The sequence below is a fragment of the Esox lucius genome, chromosome 19, assembly GCF_011004845.1.
Source record: "Esox lucius isolate fEsoLuc1 chromosome 19, fEsoLuc1.pri, whole genome shotgun sequence".
NCBI lineage: Eukaryota > Metazoa > Chordata > Actinopteri > Esociformes > Esocidae > Esox > Esox lucius.
In genome coordinates, this window is record NC_047587.1 from 33,107,754 (window position 1) to 33,128,160 (window position 20,407).

At 42.4% G+C, this 20,407-nt stretch overlaps 1 protein-coding gene across 10 annotated transcripts in view; it reads right to left on the minus strand.

Annotated features, from left to right (window-relative positions):
- The window catches only part of cadps2 (Ca++-dependent secretion activator 2), a 203,319-nt gene that overhangs the window by 85,608 nt on the left and 97,304 nt on the right, over positions 1-20,407 (minus strand). For all 10 annotated transcript variants that reach the window (XM_029115027.2, XM_029115026.2, XM_029115022.2 and 7 more), the window contains exon 3: positions 16,554-16,886. In XM_029115027.2, the coding sequence (XP_028970860.1) occupies positions 16,554-16,886 (333 nt within the window). The remainder of the gene's footprint in view (positions 1-16,553; positions 16,887-20,407) is intronic.

Below are 20,407 nucleotides of genomic sequence, written 5' to 3' on the forward strand. Positions count from 1 at the left end.
TAGCACATGACAGTTCTTATCAGGAAACAGTAACCTAACATCAACGATTTTACCCCATAATGCAGGCATACATGCACATCAAAGGGAAAGGGCATGGATTTTGTACACAAGGCATTTGACATTTAATGATTTATCTAATTTAAGATCAAGGTTACATTTACCAAGACCTACACTCTTAGTTTACAAACAGGCCCAGCATTTTTGTGAATTCAATAAAGAAACAGATTTCATCAGCTGCTGCACTAAACTACCTGAGCTCTGCATATATCCTCATGCCTCCACACCCTTCCACAACCACTCTGGCAGCATCTAGAGCACGAACAGGCATCAATTATTCAAATTAGAGCTCCAACTGACAAAAAGCCAGCTCCAGCAATCTCCCCAGTTTATATGGTGATTACTCACGGAGGCTAATCATTACTGTTCTAATTGGCTATAAGTATCTCAATACGTTAAAGCATCAGAATCAGCTGAAGCAGCCCACAAAGTCATCAGCAGCCACAAATTTCTTTGACAAAAAAACCCCTCTCCACACAGTGTGTGGCCAAAACATTATAGATTAACTTCTAATGTGGTGACTGTCACAGCACATGGCCACCAGCAAGAGATCTCTTACCCCTAATTAGCCTGTTATTGCGTCAGATCATAAACATTTGCGTTGGAAGTATAGCTACTATGTAGTGGCTGACCCTTGTGCCTCATCAAATGTATTTGGTTGCACAGACAGACTACTTCTGTACAGACTATGGCACAATTGTAAATGCGGCAATAAGAATTGGGCTGCCTGAGAAAATGAAAAAATCCCAGATACGGTGACTAGTGGACGTTACACAAACAACCAGCGCCAGGCCAGCCATAGTGCCTAATCACAAGGGCTAATCAAGCCCACGTTAACCAGGTACTCTTATAGGGCTAACTTCTGAGGACAATGATATCTACCATAATATATAACAGTATATGGCTTTGGTTCTATACTTTTAATGTATCATCTTAATACTCAAAGCTATAATATTACTTTAGGTTGACACAGCATAATCAGACTCATTAGCAAACATTAGTCATTTGTTGTGAACCTATCAGTAATAATTACTTTATCTATATCCACACCTGATTTGTAATTAGATATACAAGACAGATAATCAACAGCCCTCATTAATTATTTGAGGCTAGCTGGCAAATTAATTCAGTGCCTTATAATTCCATTTAAGGAATGTAAGCATCACAATAATTCGCCAGCAAAAGTATTACTAAACATTGATATGGCTTAATGTTGCTGAATACTTTTTTCTAGCTTCAGATGTCAAACTCAGCCATACCTAATTAACATTTACTTAATGCTAGACTACCAAAATATTCTATGATTTGTGTAATTGGGCAGTACTCTGCTGGCAATACTCGGCCCTCATTCAGGGTGGTTGCGGTTGGTGGGTGTCCCTTTGGTTGATGCCTGACAATGTGGGTGGATTGATTTCCTGCCTGTTGGGCCCTGTCTGTGACCTCCCACGGATAGGGCCATAGTGTCACTGGACCCCTCTGTCTCAGCCCCAAGGTCTTATGCTGCTATATTATTGTGCTGGTGGAGTAGGGTCAGTTTTCCTTCTCCACAATAAATCCTTGTAGATCTAAGGAATGCATTTTCAAAATGTTAAAGTTTAAAACTTAGGACATGAGGTCTTTGCCCACACCTGCGGAGTACCAGGCTTGAAAGACCCGTTGCTGTCCCTGTCCAAAGTCAATTTAAGAGTACAAATTGTAATAATTAATGAATGCATGTGGGCTGAGTCCAGAGTCTATTTATACCTAGTCCAGGTCAGAAGCATGACCAGATGGACAAGGACTTGAAAGACCCGTTGCTGTCCCTGTCAAAAGTCCTCCTGGTTGTGTGGCAGATCAAGACGATACCAGACGATTTCAGCTGCCTCTGTGCAGACCCCCTCCCCTGTGTTGTCCCTGTCCTTGTCCATCTGGTCATGCTTCTGACCTGGACTACGTTTAAATAGACTCTGGACTCAGCCCACATGCATTCATTAATTATTACAATGTGTACTCTTAAATTGTTCATCTGGCACAGCCAGCAAGGACTGGTCACCCCTCTGAGCCTGGTTCCTCTCCAGGTTTGTTCCTAAATTTCGGCCTTCTTAGGGAGTTTTTCCTAGCCACTGAAATTCAACACTACTGTTGTTTGCTCCTTGGGGTTTAGGGCCAGGTGTTTTTGTAAAAGCACTTTGTGACAACTGCTGATGTAAAAAAGGCTTTATAAATACATTTGATTGATTGAAGTAGAGAACATTCACCCTATTGTTATCCTTGTTCCATGAACATATTTATATGTAATTCAGTTACATGTTGTTGCTGGCATCGGTCACTGCCAACAAAACAATAAGCTTTAGACAGAAAGGGGAGATTTTATGAAGACACTGACATTGTGTCTGAAAGTATATAACCTCCATCTGGGGGGTGTATGGCTCTGAATAATGGTTCACTAATTAATACAGACAGAAAGACATGGATTCCATAGAAACCAGCCCCCCGGGGCTGCAAAAAATAGGTACATGGGCAATATGACTTAGTGAATTAGAGACGTAATAAAACAACGATCAAGGAAGTCGGCTTGTCGTTGACTGAAAAATAGTTTCACAGCAGCGCTGTAGGCTCTGAGCACTTGGAACCGACGTCAACGTGCTGTTGCTAACAGTTTAGCAGCCTCCACTGACAGTTCTTCTAGCCCCACAACAGCCGCAGAAATCTGTGGTTCTGCTTTGCAACACGTTTGACCGCCCTCCGTGGCAACCTTTCATCCGTTCACCCTCTGGACGGAGCTTACAGTACTTTCTAAACACCGTCACAAACACTTCATGACTGGTATTTGAATAAACAAGTGCCATTTACCAAATCTATGACTTGAAGGTTTAACGGTGTTAGGAGTCTTGTCCCTTGTGAGATCACTGCTCTACAACCCAGACTTAATGTAATGCTCTTTCCTAAAGCCGACATTTCTCACTTGTACACTCTGTCTTCACACATTCACCTAAGGCTGATTTTAAAGAAGTGTTGAATCACTTTTAAAATTGGGTTAAATGTGGAGGCGTATCTCTGTCTTCACTGTCATTCCTCATTGTGTTATCAGTTTGAAGAGCTCCACTTGTCTCTTTGGTTTTGGGGTTTCCGTCAGCTTGCTGGCCTATCTGGCAAAACCTCATTGACAGGCTTAAAATACTAATTCCATATAGGGATCTACATAAAAGGCAACAGAATTCTTTACTGAAAGCAATCACCCAGGGAATATTTGAACAGAATCAATGTATAATGCTGGTCACTTCTTGGAGTGATAATGTCACCATGATAAGATGTGTTGCATAAATAGGTCCTGATTGAGCTGCAGCAATTGTCGCCCTTAGAGAAACTTGCTTGAACACTGCGGTTTCATTTTAATCACATTAATTGGTAGTTGTTATCAATCCATTGCCTTTTCTACAATACTGAACTACAAAGGATTAAAAAAAATAACATGCATGGGTTCACATATATTGACTTATTGTAGGGGACTGTGTATCGTGTCAGTAAATCTCTCGCAAAACTCTCACACCGCTTTTCTAATTTTGCACTATTTCTATGACAACAAGACATATGTAGTTCTTAAAGCCATCAGACAGATCTTACATCAACACCTAAACATTTGATGAAGGCCGTCAAGGAATATAAATTAATAATCCTGTTCAGTCAAAAAGTATTTTTTCTTTTTAAATACATAAATCAATAAATAATCATTGCAAAGTAGAATTCCGTTCAACATGAATTCCACATCAATTAACATGTTAAAATGCAGAAAAGAAAATGAGAGAGAAAGTCGAACAAATCAAATGTTTAATAGGATATATGGGCATTCCTTCACACTCATCAAATCGCTCAACAGGTTATAGTCACCAATCTCTGCCTATTCCAGACACAGAGGTCTTTCCTATGTGGCTATCTGCATATCTCTTTCTATACATTACTATAGGGTTGCCAGATCAATAGCCGGGAGGGCCTAATCAATGGATCTCTATGCAGAGCATGGATCCAGAAATGGGAGTGATGGCTGTTCACAACACCTCTCAATCCAAACTGCCAGGGATTGAGCGTCATTGGCAAAAACACACACCCACACATCCACCCACACACACACCCCTACAGTAAGTCAGTATTAGTCATTCAGTTGCTCTCAATCAAAGCCATCAGGCAGATCCATCAGAAACTTCTGATGCAGACTGTCAGGTTTAGCAGAGTCCATGGAGCAAGTCGATCAAATTTAACAATCATATTCCGGGAACGGTTCAGAGGCCCTAGCATTAAGGCACAGTGAAATCAAAAACTAGATTATTCTCTTCTCACAGAGGGTACTGTACATGCAGTACACCCTGAAAATATTAGGACAGTAAGAATTCATTTAGATATTTAAGGTGAGCATTCTTTGTCATCTGCTGTATGTTTCAACATATGTTTTGCTTAGACAATGGTTTTGACAATGTTCATGATAGATTGTTTCAAATTTTTCAGCATTTCATTGACAAGAAAGTCCCCAAAAAATAATTTAAGCTGCAAGCCAGATTGCAGTTTTTCCAATAGGAAATAAATCCAACTCATGTCCATAGCTGTAAACAATATTACATGTATGTTTTGTACTTTTCACTAGTATCCCCATGTGGCCAAATGGAAACATCTTTCATATAAACTAAACTCACAACCCTGATCATGTGTACCAAATGTGCTCACACTTGACATCGGTCATTTGATGCTACAGAAGTAGCATTTGGAGCGTTTCTCATTATTCAGAATTGCAGAAAAAAATTCACCCGATATAATGGGTCCCAATTAAAAATATATTCCTTGGGAGGAGATGGACTTTTAAATTTGTTCTCAAGGTTTTATTTTAAACGTGGTGGGCATGGTAAGCATGCAGTGGTGGGGAACCCCAATAGCACCACCATGTGGTTGATAAACAAATCTCTGCAGTCATTATTGTCGTGTCATCTATGTTAACATATGCACCAAGTATAATTATTATCCCATTATCCTTGTAGGAGATGTCTATATACACTCACCTAAAGGATTATTAGGAACACCATACTAATACTGTGTTTGACCCCCTTTCGCCTTCAGAACTGCCTTAATTCTACGTGGCATTGATTCAACAAGGTGCTGAAAGCATTCTTTTGAAATGTTGGCCCATATTGATAGGATAGCATCTTGCAGTTGCTGGAGATTTGTGGGATGCACATCCAGGGCACGAAGCTCCCGTTCAAACCACATCCAAAAAATGCTCTATTGGGTTGAGATCTGGTGACTGTGGGGGGCATTTCAGTACAGTGAACTAATTGTCATGTTCAAGAAACCAATTTGAAATGATTCGAGCTTCGTGACATGGTGCATTATCCTGCTGGAAGTAGCCATCAGAGGATGGTTACATGGTGGTCATAAAGGGATGGACATGGTCAGAAACAATGCTCAGGTAGGCCGTGGCATTTAAACCATGCCCAATTGGCACTAAGGGGCCTAAAGTGTGCCAAGAAAACATCCCCCACACCATTACACCACCACCACCAGCCTGCACAGTGGTAACAAGGCATGACGGATCCATGTTCTCATTCTGTTTACGCCAAATTCTGACTACCATCTGAATGTCTCAACAGAAATCGAGACTCATCAGACCAGGCAACATTCTTCCAGTCTTCAACTGTCCAATTTTGGTGAGCTCCTGCAAATTGTAGCCTCTTTTTCCTATTTGTAGTGGAGATGAGTGGTACCCAGTGGGGTCTTCTGCTGTTGTAGCCCATCCGCCTCAAGGTTGTGCGTGTTGTGGCTTCACAAATGCTTTGCTGCAAACCTCGGTTGTAACGAGTGGTTATTTCAGTCAAAGTTGCTCTTCTATCAGCTTGAATCAGTCGGCCCATTCTCCTCTGACCTCTAGCATCAACAAGGCATTTTCGCTCACAGGACTGCCGCATACTGGATGTTTTTCCCTTTTCACACCATTCTTTGTAAACCCTAGAAATGGTTGTGCGTGAAAATCCCAGTAACTGAGCATATTGTGAAATACTCAGACCGGCCTGTCTGGCACCAACAACCATGCCACGCTCAAAATTGGTTAAATCACTTTTATTTCCCATTCTGACATTCAGTTTGGAGTTCAGGAGATTGTCTTGACCAGGACCACACCCCTAAATGCATTGAAGCAACTGCCATGTGATTGGTTGATTAGATAATTGCATTAATGAGAAATTGAACAGGTGTTCCTAATAATCCTTTAGGTGAGTGTATGTGCAAAACCACGTCAACCATGTTTTTTAAGACACTGGCCTGATTGAAATAACTTTTGAAGACAATCGTCCATAGATGCCAAAAATGAATGTACATGAAGATTGGTCCTTAGTTGCCAGAGTAGATGATTTTAAAGTGTTTTTCACAAATTCAAAAGAGCCACCAAACCCTTAAATCGAAGTTAATTAGTCCCAATGGCAAATATGTTCCTTATGAGGTTGACTTATCTACCTCTTTTTAAGGCTGTATCTCAAACGGGGTGAGTATGGTGACATTGCTAACGTGAAAAACCTCAATAGTGCCACAGTGTGGTTGATTAAAAAATCCTTGCAGTAATTTTTTCCATATCCTCCTTGTGAACATATGTACCAAGTAGAATTATTATACCATAATCCGTGTAGATGTGTGCATCAATGTGCAAAACCACGCCCCCTCACATGTTCATTGGACAATAGCATACATTTTTTTGACATAATGGTGTGACTGATATAACATTTGAAGAACATGGTCCCTAGATGCCAAATATCAAAGTACGTGAAGATCGGACATTTGGTGCCAGAGGAGTACATTTGTGTTTTTCAAAAAATCCAAGATGGCGGAAAATCCATCATGGCGGATTTTATGGGTCCCAATGGCAAATTTGCTACACCTATGTACCAATTTTCAAGGCTCTAGGTCACAATGGGTGGGGGTGGTGAGCCTGCAAAAAGTGCACCTTTGGAGGCTTGTAACAGCACCAGAAGTTGCGGCCCTTGGCTCTTTACTACCATAAAAATCTGGGCAAGCCCTTTTATCTCACTGGAATTCGCAAAAAACTACTTTTTTTGCCGGAAAATAATAATAATAGTAATGAACCAGTGAACTGCTGAAATCCTAATCAGGAAATGACAGCTCTCTTATGCATGCCTAAATGATTTGATAGAATGCAGCTCACTAACCAAAACTACTTATCAAGCCGACTGTCCCAATACTTTGGGTGCAGTGAAAGAGGGGGATAGTATAATACTAAATGGAAAAAACTCAGTTTTATAAATAAAAGCTGCAAACCTATATTGTTTTCAAATCCAATAATAACCTTCCAAGTGTAGAGCCAAAAGAAGACAACATGCAATCTGTCTCAATGATAATGGAAGACACACACACACACGCATTTATTAGGTATACCACCCATTCATGAAAATGGATTGAGTCACAAGGCCCACTATATAAATTAGGCCAACAGGCATCAAGCCATTCAGTTACAGTTTGATTGAAAGTAAAAGTCAAAAGTCAGACTACAGGGGAGAGGTATTTAAGCTGAGAATTGATGTAAAATCTAGTTTTAGGAGATTACTCTTGGTTTGATTAAGTTGACAGGCTGTATGTCTGTATGGGCAGCATCCCGGTGCTTAAGAAGCACAGAGAGAAATACTGCATGGAGATATAAAGTGAGAGTGGAAGATAAAATTATAAGCCGAATAAAACAGGAAGAAAATAAGGTGAGGACTATCTAGATGCAGAGAATGAAACACAGAGAAAAAGAAATCGAGAATAAGGGTAGGAGGGCCGAAGAAAGGAGTGAGACAAAGGGAGTGAGACGGAGAGCTGACCAGTGGCAGATGTCTAGCCAAGGCTGGGCCGCGTGGCGTGTGATCATTTATTAGCCTTTTCTGCCAGCTCGCCTCCTCTCCCACGTCCCCTCACCTCTGCCTCTGAGCGCTAATGAGAGACGACAGTGGAGGCCTTCATACCCGCAAGCCAGGATGGGGTCATTAGAGATGGTCCTGCTATATGCTTACCCACACTCACACACTGCCTTTCTCTTTCTGGTTCTCACACACACACACACACACACACACACACACACACGGATGTCCGCCTGTTGTAACTCTCCGACAGTTGCCCCTCTCTCAGAGCAGCCGCACTTCACATGTAGACATGCGCCATATCCTTCATTTGTCTCTCCATCCCGCTCTCCCTCCACTCGTTCATTTCAATCAACGGTTGTCTACAGTGTCCCGCAAAAGGTATTTGGCTTGTTCTTTTGTAAAAAAAAATATATATATATCTATACTGTGGGGAGAACAAGTATTTGATACACTGAAGATTTTGCAGGTTTTCCTACTTACAAAGCATGTAGAGGTCTGTCATTTTTCTCATAGGTACACTTTAACTGTGAGACTGAATCTAAAAATCCAGAAAATCACACTGTATGATATTTTTATAATTTATTTGCATTTTATTGCATGACATTAGTATTTGATCACTTACCAACCAGTAAGAATTCCGGCTCTCACAGACCTGTTAGTTTTTCTTTAAGACGCCCTCCTGTTCTCCACTCATTACCTGCATGAACTCGTCACCTGTATAAAAGACACCTGTCTACACACTCAATCAAACAGACTCCAAAAATCCTGCAGCACACGCAAGGTCCCCCTGTTCAAGCCAGCGCATGTCCAGGCCTGTCTGACGTTTGCCAATTACCATCTGGATGATCCAGAGGAGGAATGGGAGAAGGTCATGTGGTCTGATGAGACAAAAATAGAGCTTTTAGGTCTAAACTCCATTTGCCATGTTTGGAGGAAGAAGAAGGATGAGTACAACCCCAAAAACACCATCCCAAACATGAAGCATGGAGGTGGAAACATCCTTCTTTGGGGATGCTTTTCTGCAAAGGGGACAGGACGACTGCACCGTATTGAGGGGAGGATGGATTGGGCAATGCATTGAGAGATCTTGGCCAACAACCTCCTTCCAGCAGTAAGAGCATTGAAGATGGGTCGTGGCTGGGTCTTCCAGCATGACAACCACCTGAAACACACAGCCAGGGCAACTAAGGAGTGGCTCCGTAAGAAGCATCTCAAGGTTCTGGAGTGGCCTAGCCAGTCTCCAGACCTGAACCCAATAGAAAATATTTGGAGGGAGCTGAAAGTCAGGATTGCCCAGAGACAGCCTCGAAACCTGAAGGATCTGGAGAAGGTCTGTATGGAGGAGTGGGCCAAAATCCCTGCTGCAGTGTGTGCAAACCTGGTCAAGAACTACAGGAAACGTATGATCTCTGTAATTGCAAACAAAGGTTTCTGTACCAAATATTAAGTTCTGCTTTTCTGATGTCAAAAAAATTATACAATGTGATTCTGTGGATTTTTGTTTTAGATTCCGTCACTCACAGTTGAATAGTACCCATGATAAAAATTACAGATTTCTACACGCTTTGTAAGTGGGAAAACCTGCAAAATCGGCAGTGTATCAAATACTTGTTCTCCTCATTGTACATATATATAGTCGTCCCACTCAGGCTTTAGGTTATTACTGAGACACAGAGGAATGCAACACAGAGATATTACAGTCTTCTAGTTTTCATCCAGCATGTGCAAAACATTACAAAATAGACTGGCATATTAAATGAATGCATCGCATATGTGTGTGAAAATGAATGGAAGTAAAGCCTGAGAGAGTAATAGAAAGAGCAAGGTAGATAAAGAGGAAGAGGTGGAATTAAAGGCAGTCAAAGAAATGTGATATTTAATAGGGCGTACGGACATTCCCTTACACTCGCATCAATCCCCAATCAGTTTCTGGTCAACAATGTCTGCCCGTTCCAGACACAGAGCTCTCGCCTCTCTGGCTCGCTTTCCATACATTAACGTAGGGTTGCCAGATCAATAGCTGGGAGAGCCTAATCAATGGGTCTCTGTGTGGAGCAAGGATCCAGAAATAGCTGTGATGGCTGGGCATGATGTGCCAGGGATTGAACGTCATCAGCATTACCCTGCTTAGACACACATCCACAGAATGACACACGCAGCTGCATCTCCACAGCGACCCAAGCCTGCAAAACCGTGGAAACGCTGCACGATAAATCATCATTAACATCTCCCATCTCTCCCCTCTCCTCCCGCCACCACTGTTCTTTTCACACTTTCCATTTCTTGTCAGTCTCTCTCTCTGTGCTCCTCCTGTCTCCTCACCTTTCTGTATTTATTTATAACTTTTTCTTTGTCTCTCTCTGCGTCTGAAGTGTCGTAGCGACAAGGACGTGTTAAGGTGAGTCAGGATGCTAGCTCTCATATAGATGAGATCAAGGAGCACGGCTACAGGACTCAACGAGACAGGCTACAAGTGTCTGCCCAGCGATAAGTTAGTGCTTAGGAGAAGCAACCCCAGAACATTGTTCAAGGATCATCCATTTCTACCAACTATTACAAAACACTACACAAAACTGATCCCAGACCTGCCCCGTAAAGTACTCTGCATAAGCTGCTGAATGAACAACAACCACATTGAACACACTTAAAAAAGTGCATAAAATGGGAGCAGAAGGTTGCCATGGAGATGATCTTATTGTCATCACCCTAGGTTCGTTGTCTGCAGGGCCCATATATTGAAATCATTCCAAGTATTAAATGTGGGAACACATTTAGCTTAGAAATCCATTAGGATTGAGAAGAAAAGGCGTAAAGCAAATTTACATCAGGGTTGATATAGTTCTTCACACAGGACATCACTGTAATGGGTGACAATGCAATAATATAAATGTAAGACATAACATAAAAAAGACATTATCGCATTGTTTTATGCAATAATCCTGAGAAGAAACATTATATTCATTAAATTAGCTAGGAAATATTACTGTGCTTAGAGACCCCATTTTGAGTTAAAAGAGGCTGTAAAACACCAGTATGTAACAACGGCATGTATTTTTAATACTCCCTTTAGGGTTCACCGTTCTCTAATGACAGCATCCATTGATCACACCAATCACTGCAATTTTAAAAGTGCACTCCTTTCACATGATAAACCCATTGAAATTGCCCAGCTCCTCCACCAAAACAATATTTTAACTGTTTTAGAGTTCAACCGAGACATATCAATACCAATCACAATAAAAAGGAGGTTTAGGTGTGCGGCAAGTCACTTACAGAACGGTATACGCAGATTTACATTCTTTATTTTATTTTCTTTGCCAGTTATTTTGGAATGTGGGGCGTTACAGTTGGATAAAGATTCCAAAAGGGACCAGAGTGCACCTTTAAATGTTTTTCTAATGGGTGACTTTTGCCTTTCTTGAATAACTGAAAATAAAGAAAGGCAAAAACATTCAAGACCAAAAGAAAACAAAAACAGAACAAACAGCCTAGTTGTCAGGCGTTTGGGCCAGTAAACAAAAAGCCGCTGGATATTCGAGTTGATGAGCTGAACACTCTGTTGTCCTGTCCCTAAGCAAGGCAGTTAATTCAAATTGTTCCCAAGTCAATGCTGAAAATAAGAATGTGTTCTTGCTGAAGTTAACATTGAGAGAGAGGTTGCTGTCCAGAGTTGGTTATCTAGACTAAAACCAGGGTGTCAACTGCACATTTTGATGACGGAGCTGGCGTCATGCAGAGCCATGCTGTCATGTGAACAGGGTGTAAAGCCGAGGACACACCCCTGGGGGGCCCCCAGTGTTAGTGAGTTAGTGAGGAGGCTGAGTTATTGCCAGTCCTCACAGTTAGAGGTCTGCCTGTCAGAATGTCCATTATATAGTTACAAAGAGGTTTGTCCAGAGTTCTTGAAACCTTGTGATGTGTATGCTGAACTATAGTCAATGAACAGGATTCTCACATGTTCATCTAGGTGAGCTGTGGCCTTGTGAATGGTGACAGAAATGGCACCCTCCATGGTGCACCCTAAGAGAGTCATCTTAGCCCTGGCAGGTGTATCAATGGACATCTTCAAAGACATCAATTCACCGCAAATTCACAAAAACAATTTCAGAGATAAAAGTAAAGGGGAAAAAAAGGGTAGCTAAAGTGGTTTTGGTGTTAGATACAGAGCAGTACTCCGGGGCGTCCAATCAAGCACACCATGCCACCGGAGGACCTGAAGCAAAATATGCCAACTAGTTATAGCCATCTTTTCCTACTAATTGGGGGCCATAGAGGACCCCCTGGTAAAAGACTGAGGACACCCCTACCTTAGTTGCCATGGTGAAGGAGAGCATGGTGATTAAAGAGTCTAATTATCCCCTGACCTTAAAAAAAGGTATTCAAAGAGACTTGTGATTAGTTGGTCGACACCTAACTTCAAGTGATTAAGGACAGGACATTTCACTCATAGGTTAAAAAACACTATAATGCTGGTATAGTAAATTTTTTGCCTCATCTGTATTTGCTCTTATGGCTGCTGCTGACTACATTTCACATACAAGATTACCCTTTTGTTTTGTTATTTGGAAGGACCCAAAAAGCAGAGACTATGGAAGAACCTATTCATGATCAGTAACGATGAGCCAGAAAAATCTATGAGTCAGATCAAATTCTGACATGGGAGACACATCAAAGACATGGTAAGACCAAGCCAAAATCACAACAAATTCAAAACGTTGTGTGGCCTAACTTCAAAAAGCTATGTGTGGTGCAAAGCCAACACAGCTCATCTCCCTGAGAAAACCCTCTGGACAGCTGAGCATGATGGAAACATGATATTGGGATCCTTTCAGTCAGGAAACATGTCCGGGTAAAGGGTAATATGAATGGAGATACATGGAGAGAACATTTAAGGATTGTTCACCTTCAGCATGACACCTTAGACGAGGGCGGAGGTTCACCTTCAGCATGACGCCTTAGACTAGGGCGGAGGTTCACCTTCAGCATGACACCTTAGACTAGGGCGGAGGTTCACCTTCAGCATGACACCTTAGACTAGGGCGGAGGTTCACCTTCAGCATGACACCTTAGACAAGGGCGGAGGTTCACCTTCAGCATGACACCTTAGACAAGGGCGGAGGTTCACCTTCAGCATGACACCTTAGACTAGGGCGGAGGTTCACCTTCAGCAAGACACCTTAGACTAGGGCGGAGGTTCACCTTCAGCATGACACCTTAGACTAGGGCGGAGGTTCACCTTCAGCATGACACCTTAGACTAGGGCGGAGGTTCACCTTCAGCATGACACCTTAGACTAGGGCGGAGGTTCACCTTCAGCATGACACCTTAGACTAGGGCGGAGGTTCACCTTCAGCATGACACTTTAGATGAGGGTGGAGGTTCACCTTCAGCATGACACTTTAGACTAGGGCGGAGGTTCACCTTCAGTATGACACCTTAGACAAGGGTGGAGGTTCACCTTCAGCATGACACCTTAGACTAGGGCGGAGGTTCACCTTCAGCATGACACCTTAGACATTAAAGACTTGGAATGGGTTAAAAAAAAAGGAAATTAGGAGGATAACACAGACAAGAGTCTTTGACCTTGAAGTCAAGCCAACAGAAAGACAGCGTACCCTAATTTCTCCTCCTCCACTTGTGACATTCTCCCCACATTGCTGCTATAAATAATAATTGCTGTTTATTTGAGAAAATCACATCAGGTGTGGTCTTTGTTTACCTACCAATATCTAACTGCCATTATATCCTTTAAACACAGCATATGGCCCAGTCAAAGCTCAGACTTGAAAGTTGCTGTTAAACATTGCCCATTCGAAAAACAATAGGCAAATAGTGCAGGAATTCGATGCACAAAGCTGGTAGAGACTTACCCGAAAATAGTGGTTCTACAAAAGTATTGACTAATATTCATACATACAACCCAACACATTTCTGTTCATGTCAAATTAACTCCAATACTTTGCCTATTCAAAGTTATGTGAATGAAGTGTAAATCAATGGGAAAGAATCCTAGTTAAACCAATTTTTGTTTCAGAAAAGTACTTGGGGGGGGGTGGGGGGGGGGGGGGGGTACTTATGCAATGCACCATAGGTAGGCTCTCTACTGAATAGAGCAGTTATTTTTGCGTGACAATATAATGAAAAATTCACCCATTTCAGAGGCAAGGAAATTACAATTCAGTACATGAAAATTAAGTTGGTTTCTTTGTTATGTTTCCTGGGAAAGACTCAAAATCCTCTTGGCGAATAAAGCGAGAGGTCACAATCAATGTTCTAAGGGAAGAAAGGATACATCCTGCATGCCATGGGTTGTATATGAACCAGGGTTTAATTAGCATTTTATTGCATGACATAAGTATTTGATCACCTACTAACCAGTAAGAATTCCGGCTCTCACAGACCTGTTCGTTTTTCTTTAAGAAGCCCTCCTGTTCTCCACTCATTACCTGTATTAACTGCACCTGTTTGAACTGGTTACCTGTATAAAAGACACCTGTCCACACACTCAATCAAACAGACTCCAACCTTTCCACAATGGCCAAGACCAGAGAGCTGTGTAAGGACATCAGGGATACAATTGTAGACCTGCACAAGGCTGGGATCGGCAACAATTGCTGGCGCAATTATAAGAAAATGGAAGAAGTTCAAGATGACGGTCAATCTCCCTCGGTCTGGGGCTCCATGCAAGATCTCAGCCCAGAACTACATGGCAGGACCTGGTCAATGACCTGATGAGAACTGGGACCACAGTCTCAAAGAAAACCTTTAGTAACACACTACGCCGTCATGGATTAAAATCCTGCAGCGCACGCAAGGTCCCCCTGTTCAAGCCAGCGCATGTCCAGGCCTGTCTGACGTTTGCCAATGACCATCTGGATGATCCAGAGGAGGAATGGGAGAAGGTCATGTCGTCTGACAAGACAAAAATAGAGCTTTTTGGTCTAAACTCCACTCGCCATGTTTGGAGGAAGAAGAAGGATGAGTACAACCCCAAGAACACCATCCCAACCTTGAAGCATGGAGGTGGAAACCTCATTCTTTGGGGATGCTTTTCTGCAAAGGGGACAGGACGACCGCACCGTATTGAGGGGAGGATGGATGGGGCCATGTATCACGAGATCTTGGCCAACAACCTCCTTCCCTCAGTAAGAGCATTGAAGATGGGTCGTGGCTGGGTCTTCCAGCATGACAACCACCCAAAACACACAGCCAGGGTAACTAAGGAGTGGCTCCGTAAGAAGCATCTCAAGGTCCTGGAGTGGCCTAGCCAGTCTTCAGACCTGAACCCAATAGAAAATCTTTGGAGGGAGCTGAAAGTCCGTATTGCCCAGCGACAGCCCCGAAACCTGAAGGATCTGGAGAAGGTCTGTATGGAGGAGTGGGCCAAAATCCCTGCTGCAGTGTGTGCAAACCTGGTCAAGAACTACAGGAAACGTATGATCTCTGTAATTGCAAACAAAGGTTTCTGTACCAAATATTATGTTCTGCTTTCCTGATGTATCAAATACTTATGTCATGCAATAAAATGCTAATTAGTTACTTAAAAACCATACAATGTGATTTTGTGGATTTTTGTTTTAGATTCCATCACTCACAGCTGAAGAGTACCTATGATAAAAATTGTGGGAAAACCTGCAAAAGCAGCAGTGTATCAAATACTTGTTCTCCCCACTATATATATTCTGGTTCTCCAGAATATAGTATTTTTTTACATGTTCCCAAACAGCCCAAGGAATCAGTGGCCTCACTGATGATATTTGTCCATTGTTATGTGAATATTTAGCCAACAGATCACTGGGAGATTGAATCAGCTGTGTATAAAACAAAGCAGTTGCAATTCAACAGTTCAACATATGCTGCCCACACCATCACAAAGCATTGCAGCACCTATGGGACACACACTCTGGACTCTAATGTGTTTGCATTATTTTATTTGTCAAATTTTGTCATATCAGTATAGTTAAAAGGGCAAAATTTCGTAATATTGCTTACTCTCAGTAATATAGAATGGAGGCAGTGGGTAAATTCAACACCACTGAATAAACAACACCACCACTACTAATTACATGCAGGTAGCCTAATGATCAGATGCAGGTAGCCTAATGATCAGATGCAGGTAGCCTAATGATCAGATGCAGGTAGCCTAATGATCAGATGCAGGTAGCCTAATGATCAGATGCAGGTAGCCTAATGATCAGATGCAGGTAGCCTAATGATCAGATGCAGGTAAGCCTATTGAGAAATAATAGTAGTTGTGTCATAAACCCTGTAACACCTTGCGGCAAACTCTAAAAGGGTCTATTCGGGTTATTTTCCCATCATTATTTTCCATAGGGGATCTTCAGAGCCACTTCCAATAGGTTCTGGACGAGGACAATGTGTCGTTTTTCTAAATATTTGCATCTATTCACAACAAGAAAAATATTGGGAAAATATTAGCAAAAATATTGTTAACGTTTATCTCATCCTAGATATATCTAAACAGTAATCAAAATGGCAAGCAGTGTAATCCTACATAAAACACAGACCATATATGAAGTGGATCTAAAAATCCCCTATGGAAAAGTAAGCCATGGAATAAGAAAAGATCTGTATATGTTTTGCAAACATTTGTTGTCCAATGCTCACCTGACAGGCATTGTACAGCAGCTGGTGTTCAAACTTTTTGATGCCCAGAATCTGCTGGAACATCTCATACAGCTGCTCCTTGCTGAGAATCAACTCGGACACGGCACTGAGGTGCATTCTCTGTGGCTGGCGCCGCAGGTCCTCATCCCCCCTATAGATGGCGTCGTACTTGGCAATCCAGGAGCTCAGCACCGTCTCTTTGCTGAGGCCATCGATTTCAGGCAAGCTACGCACCCGCCGCTCAATGTCCTTCTTAAAGACGTCCCGGAAATCACTGGCCGAGCAGCCGCCGCTTTGCACCATCCTGGACACCCGCTCACTGTTCAGGAAACCCTGCATAAGGAAAAAAAAACGAAGTATAAGGACTCAGGAGTGAATAAAACCTACCAACAGCCGCTAACGTGCCTTGTTCCCAGAGTCTAAAACACATTTCTGGGGATTTCTTTTTTTGCATCCCAGTACAGTAGATGCAAACATGAATACGTTTGATTTAACATACCAAAATAACTATGGAAACCACATATAATCCTAATAATGAAAACATTTATGAAAACAAACACATGCAATGAAGTGGCCTCCACTGGTATTAAACATGGTTTTATGTCCAGCTCAGGGCAGTCAGCATGTAACCTCTGTAATTACAGCAAATGGATCGGTCTTCCTCAGGGAGCTTCACAGCACATTCTGGGTTTTGTCTGCTGGTAGTTGTGATGCCTGGGTGGGTAGGATAATGATACATGCTGTCCAAGCTCACCTAAATGGACAGACAATGCAGCATGCCAGCTGATGCCTCAGCCTTTCAGTCATATGCCCCAACACTAGTAAACACTGGCTTGTGACATTACCTGCACTATGAACCCAGAAACAGAAAATACAACTCCGGAAAAAATTAAGAGACTACTGCACCAAAAAAGTTGAAAAGGAAGGTTTTGAGTGAGGAACAAAAGCGTTCAATTTGCAGTGGTCTCTTAATTTTAACCCATATGTTCCTCACTCAAAACCTTCCTTTTCAACTTTTTTGGAAAGGAAAGAAAAAGGTGCACTGGTGTCTTGATTTTTCCAGAGCTGTATTGGTGTTTTCTAGATACAGGGCTTCACTGCCTAAATACTGACTTCTCCCAAAGATGGTCTTACCCATTAGGGAAGAAAATGTTTGTATATTCTGTTCATATTTTGAATTACTACCTCAGAATATATGGTTAACTAGCATCCTCATAAATTTTGTATGATTAGCATCCACGGTTCTCGACCGCTCATAGGCTCGTAAGAAACCGTATGAAGAAAGCCTTACAATATAATTGTTTTGCGATATGAAGGATTTAGAACAAATAAAAGTTTAAAGTAACATAGTATATTGCACCATCAGATACACAGTGTTACATCGGAATCCAGGAAGTACAGGCTATAGAGACTTTTATTCTCAATAAACTTATTTTTGTGTGCATCTGAAGTCTCAAATGCTTACTAGAGCTAAAGTGCTCAAAGGTAGTACTGATCTCATTATTATTATGTGTAGAAAGTTGCTTAGAGAGGGTAGAGAGATACACTGATTGACTAGAAGAAGGAAGCACAAAGGAGCTGGTATTGACAACGTGTGTCACTGACTGTTTGATTCCATATCAATGAGACGGCAGCAGTGTCTCGGGGAGCTGAGAGCTAGCAGAGTGTGAATGGAACAGCAGATGGAGACGAATCATGGCTCCTCGTATGGAGTAATGGAGCAGAACAAAAGCACTTCGCGTTGAAGAGTCTAGGGGAAAGAGGGAAACAAACCAAGAAAACAAATGTGTTTCTGTCGAGAGCAAAGACATTTTCTGAGACAAAGTGAAATTTCAGCACATCGGGGGTGTCTTTAAGACAAACTCCTCTGAACTGCAGTTAGGAAGTGAGGCCAGGCTTTATGAAGATTAATGGAAATGTGGCAAAGTTAACTAGATAAAGTGACAGATGTAAGTGCTATTGGGGGTAATCTGGCTAAAAACAACTAAGACCAGATCCACTGAAATGCAGTTAAGACATGAAGGCACCCTGCCAAACAGTTTGCGAGACAAAGGCATGCTTACTTTTGGAAGAACTATTTTGGGTTGCTATTAGGAAGCTGGGTGAATAAATCTTCCAAAAACCATTGACACCTATCAATTAATGAGTTTTGCATAGTGTTTAAGTACATGTGGACAAAAAGAAAATAAGACTCCAAATTGCTACTCCAACGTAATATGGAAAGATGTAGCAGGTATCACTGACATTTATTTTTGGTGCAGTTTTTCCACTCTATTACGCTAAAGCCTAAGAGATATGGATTTCCATGCAGGTTCGTAGGCCTTTCAATATGCTGACAGTGTTACTTACAAAGTTACAAGCTATAGGTTACTCATGAGAGCCACCTCCTACAAAATCATCTGATTGACACTTGTTGTACAATGTGTGCAGGCCAGCAGACTACAAAAGTTCAAGGACGTAGCGGAGGTTGATTATGTTTAAAATCTGTTGCATTGAGTTGAATTCCTGCTAAGACTTTGACCTGTTCACAAATGGAGATAACTTACATTGACAAGCTAACGTTGACTTGATGTATCAGTGCAGCAAGATAAAGTTTAGCTTCATTGCTGAGATAATATTGGAGATGGAGGATGATTATTTACAGTATCTCACAAAAATGAGTACACCCCTCACATTTTTGTATCTTTTTGTATATTTATGTATGTCTTTTCATGTGACAACACTGAAGAAATGATACTTTGCTACAATGTAAAGTAGTGAGTGTACAGCTTGTATAACAGTCTACATTTGCTGTCCCCTCAAAACAACACAACAGACAGCCATTACTATCTAAACAAAAGTGAGTACACCGCATCGCATCGCATCGCATCATCTTCCGCTTAATCCGGGGCCGGGTCGCGGGGGCAGCAGTCTAAGCAGGGATGCCCAGAGTTCCCTCTCCCCAGACACTTCCTCCAGCTCTTCCGGGGGGACACCGAGGCGTTCCCAGGCCAGCCGGGAGACATAGTCCCTCCAGCGTGTCCTAGGTCTTCCCCGGGGTCTCTTCCCGGTGGGACGGGACCGGAACACCTTCCCAGGAAGGCGTTCCGGAGGCATCCGAAACAGATGCCCAAGCCACCTCAGCTGACCCCTCTCGATGTGGAGGGGTCCTCCACATCGAGAGTGAGTACACCCTTAAGTGAAAATGTCCAAATTGGGCCCAAAGTGTGGCCACCATCATATTCCAGCCCCGCCTTAACCCTCTTGGACATGGAGTTCACCAGAGCTTCACAGGTTGCCACTGGAGTCCACTTCCACTCCTCCATGATGACATCACAGAGCTGGTGGATGTTAGAGACCTTGCGCTCCTCCATCTTCCGTCTGAAGATGCCCCACAGATGCTCAATAGGGTTTAGGTCTGGAGACATGCTTGGCCAGTCCATCACTTTTACCCTCAGCTTCTTTAGCAAGGCAGTGGTCATCTTGGAGGTGTTTGGGGTCGTTATGTTGGAATACTGCCCTACGGCCCAGTCTCCGAAGGGAGGGGATCATGCCCTGCTATAGTAAGTCACAGTACATGTTGGCATTCATGATTCCCTCAGTGAACTGTAGCTCCCCAGTGCCGGCAGTACTCATGCAGCCCCAGACCATGACACTCCCACCACCATGCTTGACCGTAGACCAGACACACATGTCTTTGTACTCCTCACCTGGTTGACGCCACACACACTTGACACCATCTGAACCAAATAAGTTTATCTTGGTCTCATCAGACCACAGGACATGGTTCCAGTAATCCATGTCCTTAGTCTGCTTGTCTTCAGCAAACTGTTTGTGTGCTTTCTTGTGCATCATCTTTAGAAAAGGCTTCCTTC